General features: G+C 35.1%; 1 protein-coding gene across 2 annotated transcripts in view; it reads left to right on the forward strand.

Moving 5' to 3' along the window:
• The window catches only part of ULK4 (unc-51 like kinase 4), a 207,841-nt gene that overhangs the window by 152,183 nt on the left and 36,435 nt on the right, over window positions 1-19,223 (forward strand). For both annotated transcript variants that reach the window (XM_041466458.1, XM_041466459.1), the window contains exon 34: window positions 2,952-3,137. In XM_041466458.1, coding sequence (XP_041322392.1) covers window positions 2,952-3,137 — 186 coding nt within the window. The remainder of the gene's footprint in view (window positions 1-2,951; window positions 3,138-19,223) is intronic.

Here is a 19,223-nt window from a genome sequence, read left to right on the forward strand (position 1 = left end):
ACTCTGGGAAAGCAGAGGAGCAGAAGAGCCTGAAGTGCAACAGGGAGTGAAAGACTTGTTTTGTATTGGTGATTGAGTAATGTGATGTCATAGCTGGCAGGTGTTGGGAACTGTGGAGTGATACTTGGAACATGGTCACTGAAAGCCTCTGAAGGGCAAGACTATATGATGCCAAGACAGATTGGATGGGAAGTTTCTTTTCATTGGGTTGAAAGGGTTTTCCTTTCTCTTGTTGGGAGACAAAGAATAACAACAAGGATGAAAGATTGGGCATGCCAGAAGGAGAGAATCAAGGCCCAAGCAAGGCCATTGGTCCAAGCACAGCTCTTCCTCCTAGGGCAAAGTGTTCCACTGCCTCACTAACTGAGTGTTCCTGCTGCAGTAATAACACTTGGGAATAACGTTGGGAATAACACTAAGCAGCTGGACTTGCTTGTTTGCTTCCTTGACAGTGTGTTGGGAATAACCGCTGAGGTTTGTGGTGCTTTATGGATTTCTTCACATATGTTTGTTGTAGGAGCAGTCCTCTATGGAGACTGACAGCTTTCCACTCCTCTGATATATAGTGAATATCTTGGAAGAAACCCTTGGAATCAGTCTCACTTCCAAGTATAGCTGTTGTGATACTGACTAAACATGGGATTTTTGTGCCTGTGGAGCCCAGGGAATTAGCCTCTACTGCAGTACCCGGGCAAGGATGTACCAATGACCAAAATTTTCACTGATTTTTCATTTTTTACCTTTGTTTAGCCAACAAACATTTGAAAATTGAATATAATCCTTGTACTGTGATTTTCTTCAGGGGGTCATTGACATCGCTGCCTACACTGATCTAGTAACAAATTAGCTGGGAATGCTGCTTTTAGAAGGTGTGAGAGACACATTAAAAAAAAATAGTAGTTGTCCTTCCTTTGTCTAATGGCATTTTATTTCAATGAAGGAAATAAAAGTTGTCTCAAAACCCCAAGCAAAATCAGCAGATTTTCTTTTCAGTTTGTTAAGGATTAAAGATATAAATGGAATTATAAAGCTTGTTACTATTTATAGCTTTTCCTGCTCTTTGGGTTAGCTAATTGTGCTGATGATGTTATTAGAGAAGTCTGGATGATGGAAAGGAAATAATCAAATAAGTGGCATTTAGATTGGAATGAAGAAAAAACATATAGCAAAACTGAGGAAGAAATAGCTGTTGTGGTCCTGTCACTTGCATAGTATTAGGTCAAATACAATGTGATATGTCTTGGGGCTATATATTCAGAGATTTCATCTCAGTTCAGTCTGTTTTAAACAGCAACTCTATGAAGCTAGTAGAAAACAGGATTGTATTTGCATGCAGATCCCTTGGGAATTGCTCCTTGAATATTTGAGAGATATATGTCTGATGATATGTTCAGATTGCTTTAAAGTAACTGTGTGGGTTTTCCTCAACATGAAAAAATTTAGGAATTTCATACTGCAGATTAAATAAGTAATAATTATTGAAATTATTTAGCATATTACATAAGTGTTTGGACAAATTGGGGTTTTTTTCCCCCTTTTACTTTCTGTAAAGATAGTCTGTTTTACTGTACTTTTATCTGGCTTATTTGGTGTAAATAATACTTTTGGAATGAAAAAAATGAATGGGCATGATGAGGTGTTTGGTTAAGACTATCACTCACTGTTCAGGTCATAGATTTTAAGGTGAGAAAAAACTATTACAATGATTTTGTTGAGGGATATATATAGACAGGACTTTCCTAAATTAATTCCTCATTAGAGTAAATGGTTTTGGTATTTTTTTAGAAAAAAATATTCTTGTGATATTTGAATTGTCTTTGATGGAGAGTCTGTCTCAGTTCTAAGGAAGTTGTTTCAGCAGTTAATTGTTCTTATTAAAGAGAAAAAAGGAAATCAAAGTACTATCTTTCTTCTAATCTGAATTGCTTTGTCTAAAGTTTTGAGCTCTCATCAGTCCTTTTTCAGGTAAAGGAATTAACCTAACCTCAGCCTGCATTTTCCCACATATGATTGAGAGGATATGATCAAATCCACTTTAACCCTCTCTCTGATATGCTATAGACACTAAATTCCTTCAGTCCTTGGCTATTATGTTTTCCAATCTGTCATCCTCTTGCCTGTTCCCAAGAAACCTCTATGATTTTTTTTTCACTAGTGTTTGTGAACTCTGTGCTGACACTAGGCATTGCATTCCTGTTGTCATTTCAAAATGTCATTGTCAGTGCCAAATACAGGCCTAATATGATATCTCTACTTGTTATTTCCAGATTGTACTTTCAGGAAATATGTAAATAATTTTGATTATGGTGTTATATTATCAGAAGCTCATTTAAAGATGATCTCTAGTCATGTCCCTAAATATTTTTTGTAATTTTGCTTCCCAGGAAATAATTTTCCATCCTATTGCTAGAGCCTGCTGCAGTATCTGATCTTCAAAGGGGTGTAGAAAAGTTAGAATTCAGGAAAATATTTCAAATCTTCAAAAAGTACCTCCTAATGTGACTACTTAAAATAACTAGATAGCTGGTGCTCTATCTCAAGAAGCTTGATTTAGTAATAATTAAATGAAATTTTATAGTGTGCATGATATAGAAGATTAGACATCATGGCTGTAATGATACTTTTTCCTATTACTGCTTCTATTTAAAGTAGAATAAAATAACCTAGTTGGAAGCAACATTTCTGGTGCTGTTATGATGTAGCTCTAGATAGACCACTTGACAGAATCAGAGTGCAGATATTGTTATACTGCTGCTTAAGAGTAGATGTATTTTAATTATGTTTTCATCACTTCATTAAGCTTATTTTAGTGGAATTCTGAGTCAATCAACTAGAAATTATTCTTTCCTGTCACAATGCAAATATTTATACTCTTCCAAATCCCCAGTGAAACGCAACTTTTCTGAAATTGGAATTTGATTTTTGTTTATTCATTTTTCATTCATTTTTAGCTTCCCAGTGACGATACTGAAATATTTTTGAGTGCCTCACAGAGCTTATTATTGCTGGTTCAGCTGTATGGAGGGAGTAATCAGGAGAGTATGTCTCCAGAAAACATGGACAGCTTTGCTGAAGTACTGAAGTCCAAAGAAGATCCACGAGAACTTAAGCTTTTGTTGAAAATTGTTAAGAGACTGGTGAGTTAATATCTAACCTTTTCCAAAGTTTGTGTGTTTCTTTTATATAATTTGATAGTTTTATGGGTTGGTTTTTTCCCTCTCAAGGGAAAAAATATTTTAAAATAATTTTAAACCAAAATATGCTAAGTCGAATATCATGTCTTTAAATTCCATGTGTCTGGAGAAGACAGCTTCCTACACTTAAAACCTCTTATGAAAATGATGCAGGAATTCTCCTATTTCAGTTAGCCATTCAGCACTTTAAATAACTCATGCTATTTTTACACTTGTTTAGTAATTCAGCTCTATAAGCTATTGAAACCATTTTCTGAATGCCTTCTGAAAGAACTAACCTTGTAACATTAAATATCTGTTCAGACACACAGCGGTTTATTTCACAGTGAATAAAAGGCTATTTTGTACTTGGAATAGGTTTGTGCATGGGCTGTTGAGTCCTCATTCTCACAGAGCTATAGGGACCACTTGTGCTGGAGTGGCTGTAATGTAGACAGCCCCGCAGTGGCAATCATGCAGGGGCTGCTTCTGGTGCTGATGTTGACACATAGAAGGTTCACTTCTGTCTTACTCCAACACAATGGAATGACAACAGCTGATGTCTTTCAGGTAGCTTAGGAAGGAAATCTTTTGGTATCTATAGCATTCTCTCAGGTAATACAATAGGCTTTTATCTTGAAGTGTCTTAATAAGAAGCTTTGCCTGCATTGTCAACAACCTTGCATTGTTTGAGTACTTAATCCTTTACTCTCCAAAAGCGGGAACTTTCAGTTAAAAGAGGATAACTGACCCAGTGTAAGAGGCAGGAGATCCTTCAGTTTTGCAAGTGCAGTGCTGACTACTAGAGTAAGACTGTAATCCATGGTAGCAGGAATTAAAAGGGAGCAACTCCCTTGTAGAGATTTCAGAGATCCTGTCCTCTTTCTCCTGCCTGCTGTACTTACATCACAGGAAAGTAAACACCATACCCTTCTTCCCTGTTTTGCCCAGCCCTGTCTTGCCCTGAAAGAAGCATGAATACATAACATTGAAGTTGATATGATGTTTAAAATTCTAAAGATACTTTATATTGATTTTTAGCTTGTACCTCTGCTACTCTTTCTGAATAATTGTTATGATGCGTAGAACTGGCTTTTGCTTTTCTCCAAAGCAATATGAGTAAAAAGGCAACAAGGTGTGAGAGAAGGGAAGAGAAATGAGGCTGCAATATGCATCTAGATTATTTCATTTTAGAATAGCTACAGACTTATTTATTTCTCTCCATTTTGAAGCCTAGAGTTCAAAAGTTAACCTAGTGTGCAGGATACTTAACACGGAAACTTCTATTGACTATTTTAGGAGAACAAAGCTCTGCAGTCACCTTTTGAACCTTGCAAGTTCCTGTACTTTAGGTTCCAATTCTCTCCTTTGTATACCTGGTACTTGTTATTTATAACATCAGGCAGAGATTTTCAGTAATTATTGTAATAAGATCATGCGATTTCTTTTGAAAGCAGGGTTCATAGATAATTTGACAGATTATTTAATAAATCATATGTTATTTCTCCAAACCTTAAAAAGTCCTGTTCAGAGGAGATTATTATCTTGTCAAAATTGTCGTAATCACAAAAGACATTGAAATACAATCATATCCACTTAAGAAGTATTCAGCCCACATCAGCTGAATTTTGAAGCCTAGAGCAGTGTTTTTCTTTTTATATATCTGAGCAATATTTTAATAGAGAGATCAGTATGCACACCAATTTTCATTGTTGAAAATCAGTGCTTATACAGAGCAAGTTTTCAGTTTGTGGTTACATTGACTTAGCTGGTACAGGCACCAGGTATTGCTTATACCACAAAAAGAACTCTGTGTGGTTATGCTACAGACGCTTTTATAGCATGTATTGCTGGAAATATGGAAGGGCATAGCAGTGTGACTACTTAACCTTGACTCAAGTGTTTTACATGACTGCAGTGATCCAGTGGAGGCAGATATAACAATTTCAGAGCCTTCAGTTTAAGGCATATCAGAGGATTTGTTGATGTAAAAGATGACATTTTACCTTTATGAAATGGAATCTTATATTTATATATTGTTATAATTTAATGATTAAACCACTGTGTTTTATCTCCAGTGGGTGGAAGGTTTTTTGAAAAAAGTTGGAGATTTGAGTTTGTTATATTGTTTTGTTCAGGATTTTTAATGATCATTGTCAAATTTGACCAGCAAATTGACTGTGGGGCAATACAAATTTCTTGCAGCACCTTCTTCTCTAATTTTTTTCCTACAATTGTGTCGCGTGCATTTATTAAACAGAAATAAAGATATAGGCCAGACTTTGTGCAGACTTAGTACTGAAATCACTATGAACACACCCTTTTATAAGCTTTATTTTGCCATAAAAAGGAATCATTAGGAGAGAAAATATGCTTTGAGCTAACTTCTGTAACTGTGTAAGTAAAGATCATCTAAAATCTTTAAAGAGGCAGCATTGACTGTCTTTTCTGTTTTCTTAGTAGTTACCTCTTAGCTTTCAAAGATCTGGGCTCTGTCAAGCACAGGTTAACCCATTTTTTCACAAGAATGTTCTCTCACTGCCACTGATAAAATGAACAGAAACTGCATAAAATTATCAAATCAAGGAACAGGATTTGGAGTTTTTTTTCCTTCAGCCTTTGCACTAACTCTCTTGTTCTGATTGCTTCATCTTGGGTTAGACAATGCTGCTATTCAGATATACTTAATCTTTTTTAGAAGCTTTTTTTAACTGATTGATGACATCAGAAGAATGATCTCTTGCTTTTTTAATTCTGGAAAAATCTTCTGCCACTTGTCATGGAAATCACTATCTCATAATTCCATCTCTTCTGTGAAGATATAGTGCGTCTTATTATGAGTCCAGTAAATTACCTAGATAAAAACTTTTTTTTTTTTTTTTTTTTTTTTTTTTTTTTTTTTTTTGTGAAGCAGAAGAAATTTTTATTTGGGAAGCAAGTAGTTGGGGTTTGCCTGCTTTACTGAGAAGTTTTTAATTTCTTTTTTTCCCCAGAGGGAAAAAATTTCCCTGCCATCCCAATTTATCATCTAGTATGTAATGTAAAGGCAGTTTTTATAGAACTAGCCAATATCTTTCTACTGGACGCATAATCGCTGTGGGATTACAGCTCGGTACTCACAAATAAATTACTTCAGCTTTCAGAACAAGAGAACACTCTTTTTTACTTCCATGTAGAAATAAGGAAAAATTCCTCTGAGAAAAATGAGTAAATATTAGGCTTTCTGTGCTCACAGTGAAGAGGGAACTTTTGTTCCATGACTTTTCCCTTATATACTTGTCAGAAAGGATATTGAGTTCTACCTTCTAAATCACACCTTTTTCTCCTAATTGTCTTTCTAGAATCTCATTTTCACTAATTTGTGTTTCATAAGTGTCAAAAAGTTTTTTGTGGTTTTTTTTTTTTTTTTTGAGCAGCTAAGACATTTAGGTTGTCATCTGCATGTCCTATACCCCATGAGGATTTGTATAAGGATTTCTCAAATCATTTTAGGCTATGTAGTAAAGACATTAAGGCTAGAATGATAATATATGAACTATGGCAAAATTCCAAAATTCCATTCATTAACTTCATTGTAGGACTATTGAACTCTAATTTCATTTCCCTGCCAATATGAGTCACAACAAGAGCATCACTACCTACCTGCAGGCAAATTTACTACCCTGTTTCAAACGTACCAAAGCCTGGGGAACTACTGATCACTATGTCTAAGGCGTCATTCAAATCATGCAGTCCTTAAGTGTTTCTGTCATGTAGATTGGTGATTGTATCATCCTCAGTTTTATACAAAGATCTGCTGCATTTGCTTCTCTTGAATAGACAGCTCAGTGTTTGTAAATTAAAATGTACGTGTATATTTTTACTGCAATAGGTCCCAGATCAGATCCTTGTTACATTAATCCCTGATCATGCATTATAAAGGCATTTAGAGCTTGGAGAGATACACAGTCCAAGTACGCAAATGTTTGATTTAGTGTAGGAGTTCTGCAATCCCTCAGTAAGCTGAACTTGCTGGAGGTTTGCTCCTCAGTAAATTTCCACTAGTACATCTATAGGGAACTTCCCTCAAAGAAGGCGAAGCAAAATCCCAAGAGTTTCTCAGACAGCATCCCTTTTGCAGCTTCAGCTCCAAGGACTCAGTGCCAGAAGGAGGTGCTTGTGCAGCAATTCCCAGAGGTCTTAAAAGGCTACGGAAACCTTTTGGCATATCTCCTGCTGAAGGGAACACAGCACTCAAATAATCTCAAATTAGCTGGAGAAAACTTTTTATGCATCTTACTCCTGAGCTGAGTCTTTTAAGTGGCCCATGATTAATTTCATTAGTTGCTAAAATAATCCATAATATTCCATTGCTCTAAGGAATAATTTTATGACAGCTGTGGTTGTTAGACTATGAACACAATACTCACTTGTGGGTTGCTGACATGTATAGGTATACTCACTATAAACAAACAAGTTTTTCTAAAATTATACATATTTTTTTAAATTTGGATGACTCTTACAGAAACAATTCCTATCCTTCATTAGTGTTAATGTCTTATTTTCAAGTTGTTACCAAGCCTGCATCCCTTCTTTACAGACCATCTTTTGTTGGCTTCAGTCTACAAGAGTAAAGTCCTTAAGACATTACCTTTGCATTTATGTTAAAAGGGAGAATTTCATTAGATACAAACAACTTAGATTCTCCCAAATAGGAAGACGCTAATCAGCATTAGGATACATTATGAAGATCATAACGGCATGTGTTGCTCAAAATCCTTTGAAATAAATACATGGGAAGGAAAATGCACCTTCACCCTTCCTGCTGTGTGGCAAAGCTCCGTAATCGCCCTGTCTCCAGGGGCAAGTGAGACTGTTCTCCCCTCCTCCTCCACTGGGTTTTCATCTGGTTGCAAAGTAAGCTTCTAAGTATGGCTTTTTGAGCTTTGCCTATGGTTTGACCAAAATACAATCTAATAACACTTTTAAAATAAAAAATGTTACAGTGTTCCTGATGAATATGAATTGTCTGCAGAGGTATTTGTGTGTTAGATTGCTGGCAATTGCCAGGCCATTGCCATTGTTCAGGAAGCAGTACATTCAATTTACAGCAAAGATTTTTACAAAATTGGTTTAAATTACACAGAAGATGATTGCAGCTAACCACAACTACTCTAATACAATTTAAACATCAAATAAACAATTATTTAAAGAGAATGATTATAACTGGTGTAATTTAAAAAAATTCATTGTTTGATGGGCATAGTTCTCTTGTGGCACAGGCCCTATGTAGCACTTCATTGTTTACCAGAATGAAAATTGAACCAATATTGATTAATTTATCTGAGTAATTTGAATTTTTCTATTGTGTATATCTTACCAAAGCTTTCAACTTCTTGTTCAGTTTCTAATGTCTCATGAGCTCTACCAAATGCTCATGGAAATTAAATATTGTACTTCTACCATTAAAACCTGATGGAAGGTTGGTTTGTTTTTTGGGTTTTTTTAAGCTTAATGAAGCATTTTCAGTAGCTGGAAAGGAAACAATTAATCAGTGTGATTTTTGTATAATTAAAACTTAATAATATTCCAGTTTGTTGTCATGCATTCTACAAGCAATACCAGATCTAAGATATGTATTATTTCATCTATAATTATATACTTGCTATTAAGGATAACACAACTTTTCAAAAAACACTTTTTAAAGTTCTTCATGAAAGTGGTATTTGTGTGTATAATAATACTTAGGATATCCAGATGTGAGAATGATCCTGAAGTTGATTTGCATTTAAGATCCCCTGGCATTCTTTATTGTACTATATGTGGTTAATTTTACCTGGCCTAACTAGATTCTGAGTACTGAAATCCCAGACACAGTTTTTCACTATAGGTCTGATAAGAATTTTCATTTTTAATCTGAAATTATTAGCTACTGTTTCACCTTAGGGGCATGTGCATGTTTCATCTGTGTGCCTGGCTTGTGGAGTTTGTGAAGGGCTAAATTCCGGCTCACTTATACTTGGAGAAACTCATGGAGTGTTTTCATGATGCTGAGTATTAGGACAATATGTTAGCAGTGTGCTTGGCTTACTCTGTTTTTTGACATTTGCTTTCTATGCTTTCTACTGGAGGAGAGGGAAGAATAGTTTGATATTTAGATTTACACATTTGAGAACTGATATAATTTTAATAGGCCTTTTCCATTTCTAATGGCCTTCCTTTTAATTTACCCTTTTGATTTTTACGATAACATTCTTTCAGTTTACCAGAAATCTTAAGCACAGCGAAATTAAATACTGACGTGGTTTAGTCCAGTGTTTATCTTTCTGTCTTATGAAATGAAACAGGATGAGTATCCATAAGTCTCAGTGAATTATGCAGTTCCTGAGAAGTTAAGAATTCTTCTTCCATCTTGTCACTTTGGAGCCTGTCCAGAACCTCTGTAGCTCTTACCAGATTGGAGAAAACTTTGCTGTTTTTTGACCCAAAGCTCTGCTTTTTTTCCCCTTCTCATACTAAAAGCAAATATTTAAATCTTGATACAATTTTCCAGGGTTGTGGGATCATTTATTTCTGCCTACATCGGAATCCTGTTCTGTTGAGTGAATTTAGTATGTCTCTGACTACAACTGCTGCATCAAAGGAGATGTAGAATAATATCAGTTCTATGGCTGAGATGGCTATGATGGTGAATGGTAGGGCTACTAATTCACTTTATGAGATATGGTTTATATCCCTATGTATCTCTAACTACAAACACAGTGTATCTTCTTTTTTGTGTATCTTCGGATACTCTTAACTCCAAGTGTCAAGAAATTTTTAGCAACAATGAAAATCAAAATTTTATTTTAATTGGATCTAAGATGAGAGATTTTTTTTAACTGCTGATTATTGGAGCCCCAAAGCCTGTTGTATCATCAAAAATACTAGGCTTCATGGAACCTGTGCTAAAATCGTGGTCCTCACATAACATTTTGCTGAAGAGAATCTATTAACACCAATCAAATAGGATTGAATTATTAAAAATCTTCTCTCTACTTGAATTTTAATACCAAGTTGCACATATTTCCATGTTCTGTAGCATTAATGGGAGCATATGAGCTGTAGGTGGTGCTTTTATTATTATTATAACTGAATTTCATTAGTGGGTAGACTGGGACCTCATTGTGATTATCTCTATCCAAGCATAGTAAAAAATAATTTCTTGCTCCAGAGAACAATCCAGCTTGTTTCCAGTATTCAAAATAGGATCAAGAAATGGCCTGAAAGTGACTCTTCCTAATAGGAAATATTTTGACTCAAAATCACCATTCTGGGTAAAACTGATCATTGGTCAATGATCAGTTCTGTGCAAGCAAGTATGAATGGTTGACTAGTTCATTACTAACATAAAAGATTCTTCATTTTATTAAAAATTTAAATTTTTATGATCACAGGAATATTTTTAAAATCCTTAGTCTTCATGTGAAGTTGTTACCAGAACCTAAAACAGCTTTGGATGATTTTGGTTGCCAGTGTTGAAGATGAGATACAGTTACATGTAAAATGGTTTACTGTTACTTTTTGCAAACTTATATTGCAAACCCTTCAACGAGACCTCCCTTTTTCATTACTTTTTCATTCCATTCTCTTGCTCAATCTTCTTGCTGACAAGTTTACTGAAGGTGAAATAATCTGTTACATTGTGTCAGAAAAATTCTGACTATCATGTACCAGGACGAAATCTAATGTAGGAATTTGATTCCCTACTGAAAAGGAGTGCTCCTTCCTTTGGCTTCTAAACCACCAGTACTGGACAATCAGAGTAAAAGGTTTTGACATAACCTCTTTGTTAATCCTCATTGTTCCCTTATTTTCCTTGCTTTCTATTGAAAAAATATTAAAATAATAAAACTATTGAAAAAAATCTGTTGATTTTTAAAATATATTTCGACTTATGCACTTTTACAAGGCATCCAACAAACATGACCTGTGTTTCACTTGTCTGTACCCTTGCTCTCTTCATTTTCTAGGGCTAGAGCATTGCTGAAAAGCTGGTGCTTTCCAAAGTCTTGCCATGACCAAATTTGCAGCTTATACAGAGCTTGATTTTTAAAAGCAGTGTGTGGATGCAGATGAACAGGGAATATAGTTGGAGTGTTTTTATTGGAGAGGGAGACATTCCTTGGCCGTCAGGCTGTGAAGACAGGGGACTCTGAGGCATATAAATTAGATGAAGGAGACAAAAGTCCTGACAGGGAATTTCAGATGTAGGTTATCTGTCTGATGGAATTGTGACTAAAAATATAGAAGTATGCTGGTTGTGGCAGTGAGACCAGGCAATGTGACCATTTAGAGCAAAATGAAGGGACTGTTTTGGAAGTTAGAGATTGTCGGAAAGATCAAAGATGAAAATTACTTTAGAAGCATCAGTCAAAACATAAGTACAATGGAAGAAAGCAAAATACTTTTTTTATTTCCTGGATATCTCATGCATCTAATGGCTGGTTAAGGTGTTTGTTAACAGCAAGTACCTACTTCTAAGGTTCCCCAGCAGAGAGGCAGTGCTCACGGGCTAATTCCTGGCAATGATAATTGTACCTGCACTTTATGAACATGGTGCTGCACAATTTCAGATGTAAATGAAACAAGGTTGTGTTTAAAAATAGCATTTGTGTGCAGTGAGATGAGGTTTTCAGTAGATTTCTACAATAACGGACCCTCTTCAAGTTCAAAGTGTTTCAATCTAGCATCTTCAGTGATGTAACATCAACATTTTAAATTATGAAGACTCTACTAGTTAAACATTTATAAAGTGCCCAATGCTGTCATTCTTAAAATGTAATGTTTTTATATGAACATCATTATAAATTTATAACAAATGTAATTTGTGGTGATGCAGTGTTCTATGGGCTGCGAATTACTGTCCTGAATTTCACACAGCAGATGCTTTCTCTGGGATGCAGTGCCTAGTTGATAAGTTCATATGATGCTGCATAAGAATATCTCACTATTTGCATTTCACCTCTACTGTGCTTATGCAGCTTGCTTTTTTAGACCACTCAGGGGGCATTTTGAGAGTGTTGAAGTTGACACACAATTCCCAGTCTTGTCAAAAGCTTATGATTACCTAAATTCTTTAATTCAACAAAAGAGTACTTCTTCCAGAAATATGGGGTGTTCATTAGTAATGAGTCAACAGGTGCATGTAATTTCATATCATCCAATAGTTCCAATGATCTAAAATAATTTTTTAATGAATTATATTGGTGTACTTAATTGCAAGAGAACTGCTGTGGAGCATAACCCAGTATACTTTGAGAAATCAAAATGGTATGTTCCGTAGTGCATATTTTACCTCATGGATAAAAATCTGATTTTTGCACTGTAAATCCTTGGAAATTGTAATGTGTATAGTTAGTGCATGTTAGAATCACTTCAGAAAAAGATAATTTAAAGCAAAACCTGCCCTGCCTGTGCTAAACAAAATGCACATATAAAAATCTGCCATGTATACTGGATGTGATGCATATCTCGTGATGTTTAAATTACTTTGGTATTTATGGGGGGGGGGGGGGGGGGGGGGATATGCTGAACAGTGGAATCTACCAGACTAATAATTTAAGCAAAAAAACCCATTATTTGTAACTACAATTTACTATTGTCCCTCTTAAAAATAGAAGAAAGAGTCAAGGTAGAATATCCTTTGCTCACTCTGACTGAGTGCTTCCTTTGTGGCTTTTCATACAAGGGGCCAGTGCTTCCAGGGAAGTGCCAGCACAGGGCTCTTGATGTGTGCTCTGGGCAGAGGTTTCCCTGCAGTGGGCTTGGGGAAATAGGCAGACTTTCCCAAGGGAGCTTGGGAACAGTGCTGCTTGACCTGAGTGCTAGAGCAGAAAAGCTCTGCAGAGCTTACTAGTCTAGTAAAGCAGCATTTTGTCAGCTGTAAAATTTTAATTTAGTCCTTACTGAGTAGCTGTGTGTCGCTTATTTTCATTAGAGCAACAGTCTGCACAAAGCAGGTTAGAGTTAAAATCAATGTAGCATTAATCTTTTACAATCAAATAATTCCCATGGAAATGAGTATATTAACACATCCTCAGACTGCTACTTTTCTGCAAGGTACTACCAGTATTTATATACTATAAAAGGTAATTTTTAGCATATGTGATAAAACAGCAGGTGTGCATAAAGCATAAAAGTAATTGTGGTTTATAAAGATCAGGACTCTTGTAATTTTAAGCCATTAGTACAGTTTAGTATTTGCAATATAAATGGAGGTGTATTCACGATGTGGCACACAATATTTATTTTCAAAGTCCATAACTCTAAGATAGCTAGGAGTAGTTTGTGCAACACATATCAGTCAGTTATGTGAGACCTTGACTATATTGCTAATATAGCAATATTTCTTTTCCTTTGGTGAGGAAAATTCTTATTTCTGAAAAAGAAATTACAGGTGTCATTCAAAGACCTAAATAATCTGCCCTCAGAATTGCTGGAGTGGACTGTTGCTCCACTGAGGAGCTCTGATGGCATCAGAGAGATGCTCATACAATTTATTCATGTAATTGTAGTTCCAAAATGAAATATATATTACATTTTGGAAGTGATGTTATTTAATCAAGATTGATTTTAGAATCTTCTAGTCTCTATATCACCATTATATTTTATAGGATCTTCTTTCTAGAAGACTAGACTTCTTCTAGTCTCTATATCACCATTATATTTTATAGGATCTTTTTTACTCTACATTTCCATCTCTAGTTATATGGTTTTGATTTTTCACTCCATTCCTCGGCTCCAGATGCTCCTGGGTTTTTTTTCTTGAAACTTTTTTTTTTTTTTTAAATGAAGTTGAAAGCAATGGATGTTGGAGATTGGAGGACCAAAATTGTTAAAATGCCTTCTCTTGTCTTACATTTTGACCACAAATTTTGCAGATTTCAACAAAATCTTATTTTCCCTCTTGCAGCTTCGTACCTCAGTTTTGCATAGCTATTTAGGATCTCAAGAGCACATAATTGCATTAGCATACTGTTATGGGCTTGTGTGTGTGCACCTATTAGGCTTATATACTCTTCTGTAATCCTTTTAAATTTTCTCATTAAATTATAATTTATCCTGTTTTTTATATTTCCATCTACATAATGGCTAAAAGTTTTTAAAATTGCGAGGATTTAAAGTAGTTTAATTTTCCAAATTTATTAACAGATATTACTAAGGAAATTTAATTTCCTGGAAGTACTAATTACTTACTTATGAATGTCAGACCTACAAAAGTTTCTCTGATTTGGCTGCCAAAATCATTATGTATTCTAAGTCCTAGTCCTTCATTTCCCTTATAAAAGGATTGAAAGAAGAGACCAAAGAACCAATGAGGAACCAGAAACACCATGGGATATGAAGCATTTTGTTTAGCAATTTTTATTATAGTAAAGTTCCTTCCGTTGTATATTTCAAGAAGACAAAATATAATGAAGTAGGTTGCTGTGATATAAGACTAAGTTATGTGGGAAGCCTGATAGTCTTCCGAAAAGCAAAACTAGAATCAGTCGGCTTTTGGGTTGTGAAGCTTGTATCTGTCTTTTTCCTCACTTCCCTTTTAACAAATTGTTTTAAATGGGAGATGAACCCAGCAACTCACCCGTGCAGTGTGCTCCAGCATCCAGGTTCCTCCATGCAGGAGGGGCTGAACTCCAGCCAGACCTGAGACCACAATTGCAGTACACAAAGTATGTGTGTCTGGTCTCAGGACCACGGCAGAATGCAAGCATCACCTTTGTGTCTCAAGCTGTGGTCTTGGTTTTGTCTGGAAACTTAAGACATGTAACTAGGAGGATCAATCTGATAAAAAAAGGAAGTTTGCTTCACTTGGTTGGCTCAAAGTGCTCTTTATTTTTAATTGTTCCCTGGACAACCATCCCTTTTTGATGCTGTATCTTACCATTAGTCAGAGCTAAAATAATTTGTCAGACTAGTGCAAGTTATTTCAGACCAAACAAACATATTTCTTAATACTAAGTGCAGAAATAAAAGCCAGGAGAGAAGGGAAACTTGTCCATACTTAATTATATATGTCCAGATGTAAGAAAGACCAGCCCTTATATTCAGTGATAGTGCTGGAGCTGCACATGTTGGCTTTCAGTTCACCACTACAACAAACCTGAAGAAAAATCCAGGGAAATGGGTTATGTGTTTCTTCCATAATTAATATATTGCTAGATATAATGTTTGAAATATTGAGGTGCTTTATGAGAGAGTTGTCACAGCTTTCATATAAAAATAGAAAAATCAAATCAAGAAAAGTATAATATTTACTGCCACTCAAATGGCTTGCAAAGCTCATTATTTTTGTGTTATTTTCCTGACATTAATCTTTTCACTAAAACTATGTGGTTGAAAATAGAGGGATAATTAGCATTAGCCCATTTATGAGAAACTGCTAGTGACAGAAACTTATTTATTGTTGTGTACAATTAAAATATGATGTGAACACATGAGAATTTACATTAAAACAAGATTGCAGCTTGTCAGCAGTTTCCTTTGTTCAGTTGTGTGTTTATTAGGCTACAGCTGCTCACCTACTTTTATATGGCTTTATAGTAATAGCAACATGTTCATTATTGGAGATGTCTAAACCAGTTTGACTACACAATATACAAAGCAAAAACATATCTGATATAATCTTTGTTAAAGAAATAGATCTGGAAGTAAGATTATATACCAACAGGAAAAAAGTACTTTCTTATTTTATCTCTTTATTGTTTGGCTTTGTTTGGGTTTGTTTTTTTAAAATTGATTCCTTGCAGTAAGTGTTGTTTATGCATAGCACCTAGGGTGATTTATGTAGATTATTTTGCTGCTTTATTTGGACAACTTCAGTGCATCTGCAAATAAACAACTTGAAACCTGTCAGAAAAAAAGCAGACATATTTTTTTTCCTAATTCAGTCATTATACAAAGTGATTTCTGCTGCATAACAGTTGGTATTAGTTTATGTGTTTTAGGATCTTTGGGACTCGTAATCCTATTATTAGGAGTTTCAACATTATATTCCTTGGCATAGATAAGCCATGGTGGGAGGTCATAGCAAAAGACACTTTTCCAGCTCCTGTAGCTGGATGGGTGGTATTTCAGAGTCTACAAAATGGAAAGCAAAAGTTTTGTCTGCCATTAGTACCCTGCTGACACACAACATACTGAAGGAATGCAAAGCAAGATACTTCTTTCTTTCTGGCTGGGAGGAGATGTGATCAAGTATAGAGGAGCTGGTAGCAAGTCCCAATAAGAAGTTTTAAAAGCAAGTTCTAGGAACCTTTCTATGCTGAAAAGTTTTGTGGTTTTGGGAGCAAAATGGGATTGTCGTATCTTCAGTGTACCTAGGGGCTGACATAACAGCACTGTTAACTTGTGCTGAATGGTTCACACTGTTCTCCAGTCAGAGAAAATATTTGTTCTATTAATTTCACAATTTTGTTTTCTATCACCATGTGCAAGTTTAGCTACTGTATGAACTTTCTGAGAAGATAGGTATCAACTTGATCAGCTTTCATGCTTGCTCCATGTGTCTTATAGCTGTCAATGTTATTTCTGTTTAGAGGGTGTTATTCCTCATACTTAGAAGTGGTTATAGGCACAAAGTCATAGTCCATGGCTTAGACCAGAATCTTCTGGAGCAGAAGGAGGATGAATAAATAAAAGCACTTTGGTCGCTAACAAAATTAATACTTCAAGCATATACTTCAAGTTATTAATGTCATTAAAGTGAACAGAAAAAACTGTGCTTAAGTATTTTCTTCTGACTTTTCTTATGGGAAGCAAATTTCCTCTCTTCAGCTTGTTAGTATCTTTTTAAAGTTTCTTTGCTTCCCTACCACCTCATTTCAATCTCTTACTTGTTTGGGAAGTGTTCAGATACTGCTAGAGTTATGATAGTAGGCAGCCTAGCATGTTCTGCAAATGAATGCTTCCTGCTTCTTCAGGATGCACTGCTTCAATTACTAGTATTTTTTGTGGGGAGTTTGTAAGGAAAGGGATTTATCTTTCCTTTCTGTTACTTCTGTTGTGATTTTGTTTGGAGAAAATTTTCCCAAGTCCCATGAAGTCTTACTGCCCTGTATGAACTTTTGAATTCAGTTTAAATGCCAAGCAGCACTTACAACTGTGGTCTAGATTCACTTCTGATTTTAATGTCATATTTCTGCTATTTCTTTATATCTAAATGTAAAATCATTGTCATTGGTTTAAATGGATTATGTTCTCACAAATTATTATTTCATAAAATAATTTATGGAAGAATATCTTGATATTCTCATGCAAAAATTATGGTGCTTCTAGTTAACTAATTAGAGGTGTCAGTAATTTTCTGGAATTATACCACTTACCACGTAATAATCTCCTTACAGTACTTTCCTAATTCTAATCTCAAAACCATTGAGCTGAATATGTGGGTAGACTCTTCTGCATGACACTTTAGTGGTTTGTCCTCTGATGGTATTTTTACCATTGCAGCATTAGCTCAAATCTGATTATTAATTATAAAATGTGGAGCAGCTCATAATGATCATTACACCCTCCTGTGAAGTCCCAGAATAAAAAATCCACAAATATTTTAATGTTCTTATGTTTGAAAACGGAGGTTTATAAAACCCATAGTTTTAACGTTGTAGAAATCACCACTTGTGAAAGTTTAATCATAGATTTAAAACTGACTGTGATCTAAAGCAAAGAGGAAAGGAATAGGAGGTGCAAGATAGAAGACAGGTAGAAGTATCCCTGTAAAAGAACATCTGAGCGTAACCTTGAATAGCGGAATTTCTTGGCAGGGATTTGTACTATTCCTTCTGCATACAGAAATGAGATGGGTATGATACTCAAAAAGTACAGTCATATCCTGCAGTTTTCAAAATAGAAAATTAATTTGATAGTGTCATTGAACCCTGGAAGAATTAGACATCGTTCTTAGAAGCCTGAATTTTAAATAGTGTTAATTAAAATGTGACCTAATATATTTTAATTCTTAGTTGAATTTGTATTTTTTCCTTCATGTTTTTATTCTATCACAGGGATTTTTATTTTTTTAACTCCTCAAAATCCACTTCTCCTCATAAATGTATCTGGTATTGATTGGTGTGCTTCCACTCAAATGGCCCAGAAATGCAGGTAACAGAGCAACATGAGATGGTGTTATGAGAGGTTTCATGTATGTCTCTCAAGAAATGCATCCTCCACTTATGTGCATGTTTGCAGTGTCTCTGAGGAGGGAGTCTCATAGGTTTAATCCTTTTGATCTCTTTTTTCAATCTGGATGAACAATCATATCAAAGTAAAATGTTTTGGCTTGTTGAAGATGCAGATAAATAGATTTGGTTAAAACTTGGGAACTGGCAACAAAACTCAAAGCCAATGTTAATTTTCTTGCAGCACTTGTGAAAACAGCAGTGAATATTGATAGGGTGCAATGTGAGTCAAATTAATCTTTTGCAGTGGACATTTATAAAACCGTGTTTCTCCTTACTGAAGCTGATGTCTGTTAGGCAGAATGTTTTCATGCAAGTAAAAAAAGTTTCAAGAAAAGAAATTAATGTGTTTGTCACAGTTTATGTTTTTAGCAATTCATTTTGAATGGCAGAATGGTAGTTGTAGTACTTCAAAAATATTTAAGACAAAACACATTTCCTTTACATACCTTCTCCTCTAAAGTTTTCAGCCTTGACGTATCTCTAAAGCTGAACACAACTTTTTGGGAAGGAACTATTTAGTGTACATATTTGAATTTTGCAAGTCTGCCTTTCTGATCCTGATTTTTATATATGTTTAACCAGTATTGGTTGATTGAAGAAAAGGACTGGGGTGGGGGGGCAGGTAGAGGCGGAAGGGGATCAAGCTAAATGAAATATCATTAGAGGGAAAAAGTTCTAGCAGACAAGAGAAAGTTTTAATCCTAAATGAAAATTTAGTTTCATTTTTATATTTATTTTAAACACTGGTTCTTTAAGGAATTCAGTCAAATTTTAAACAAAAATTGGTTTTATAAATGGTATACTAAGACACCTCATAAAAAAGATTGCAGTGCAAATGACTTTGAGA

Source organism: Pyrgilauda ruficollis, unplaced genomic scaffold (genome assembly GCF_017590135.1).
Source record: "Pyrgilauda ruficollis isolate IOZ18807 unplaced genomic scaffold, ASM1759013v1 scaffold2, whole genome shotgun sequence".
NCBI lineage: Eukaryota > Metazoa > Chordata > Aves > Passeriformes > Passeridae > Pyrgilauda > Pyrgilauda ruficollis.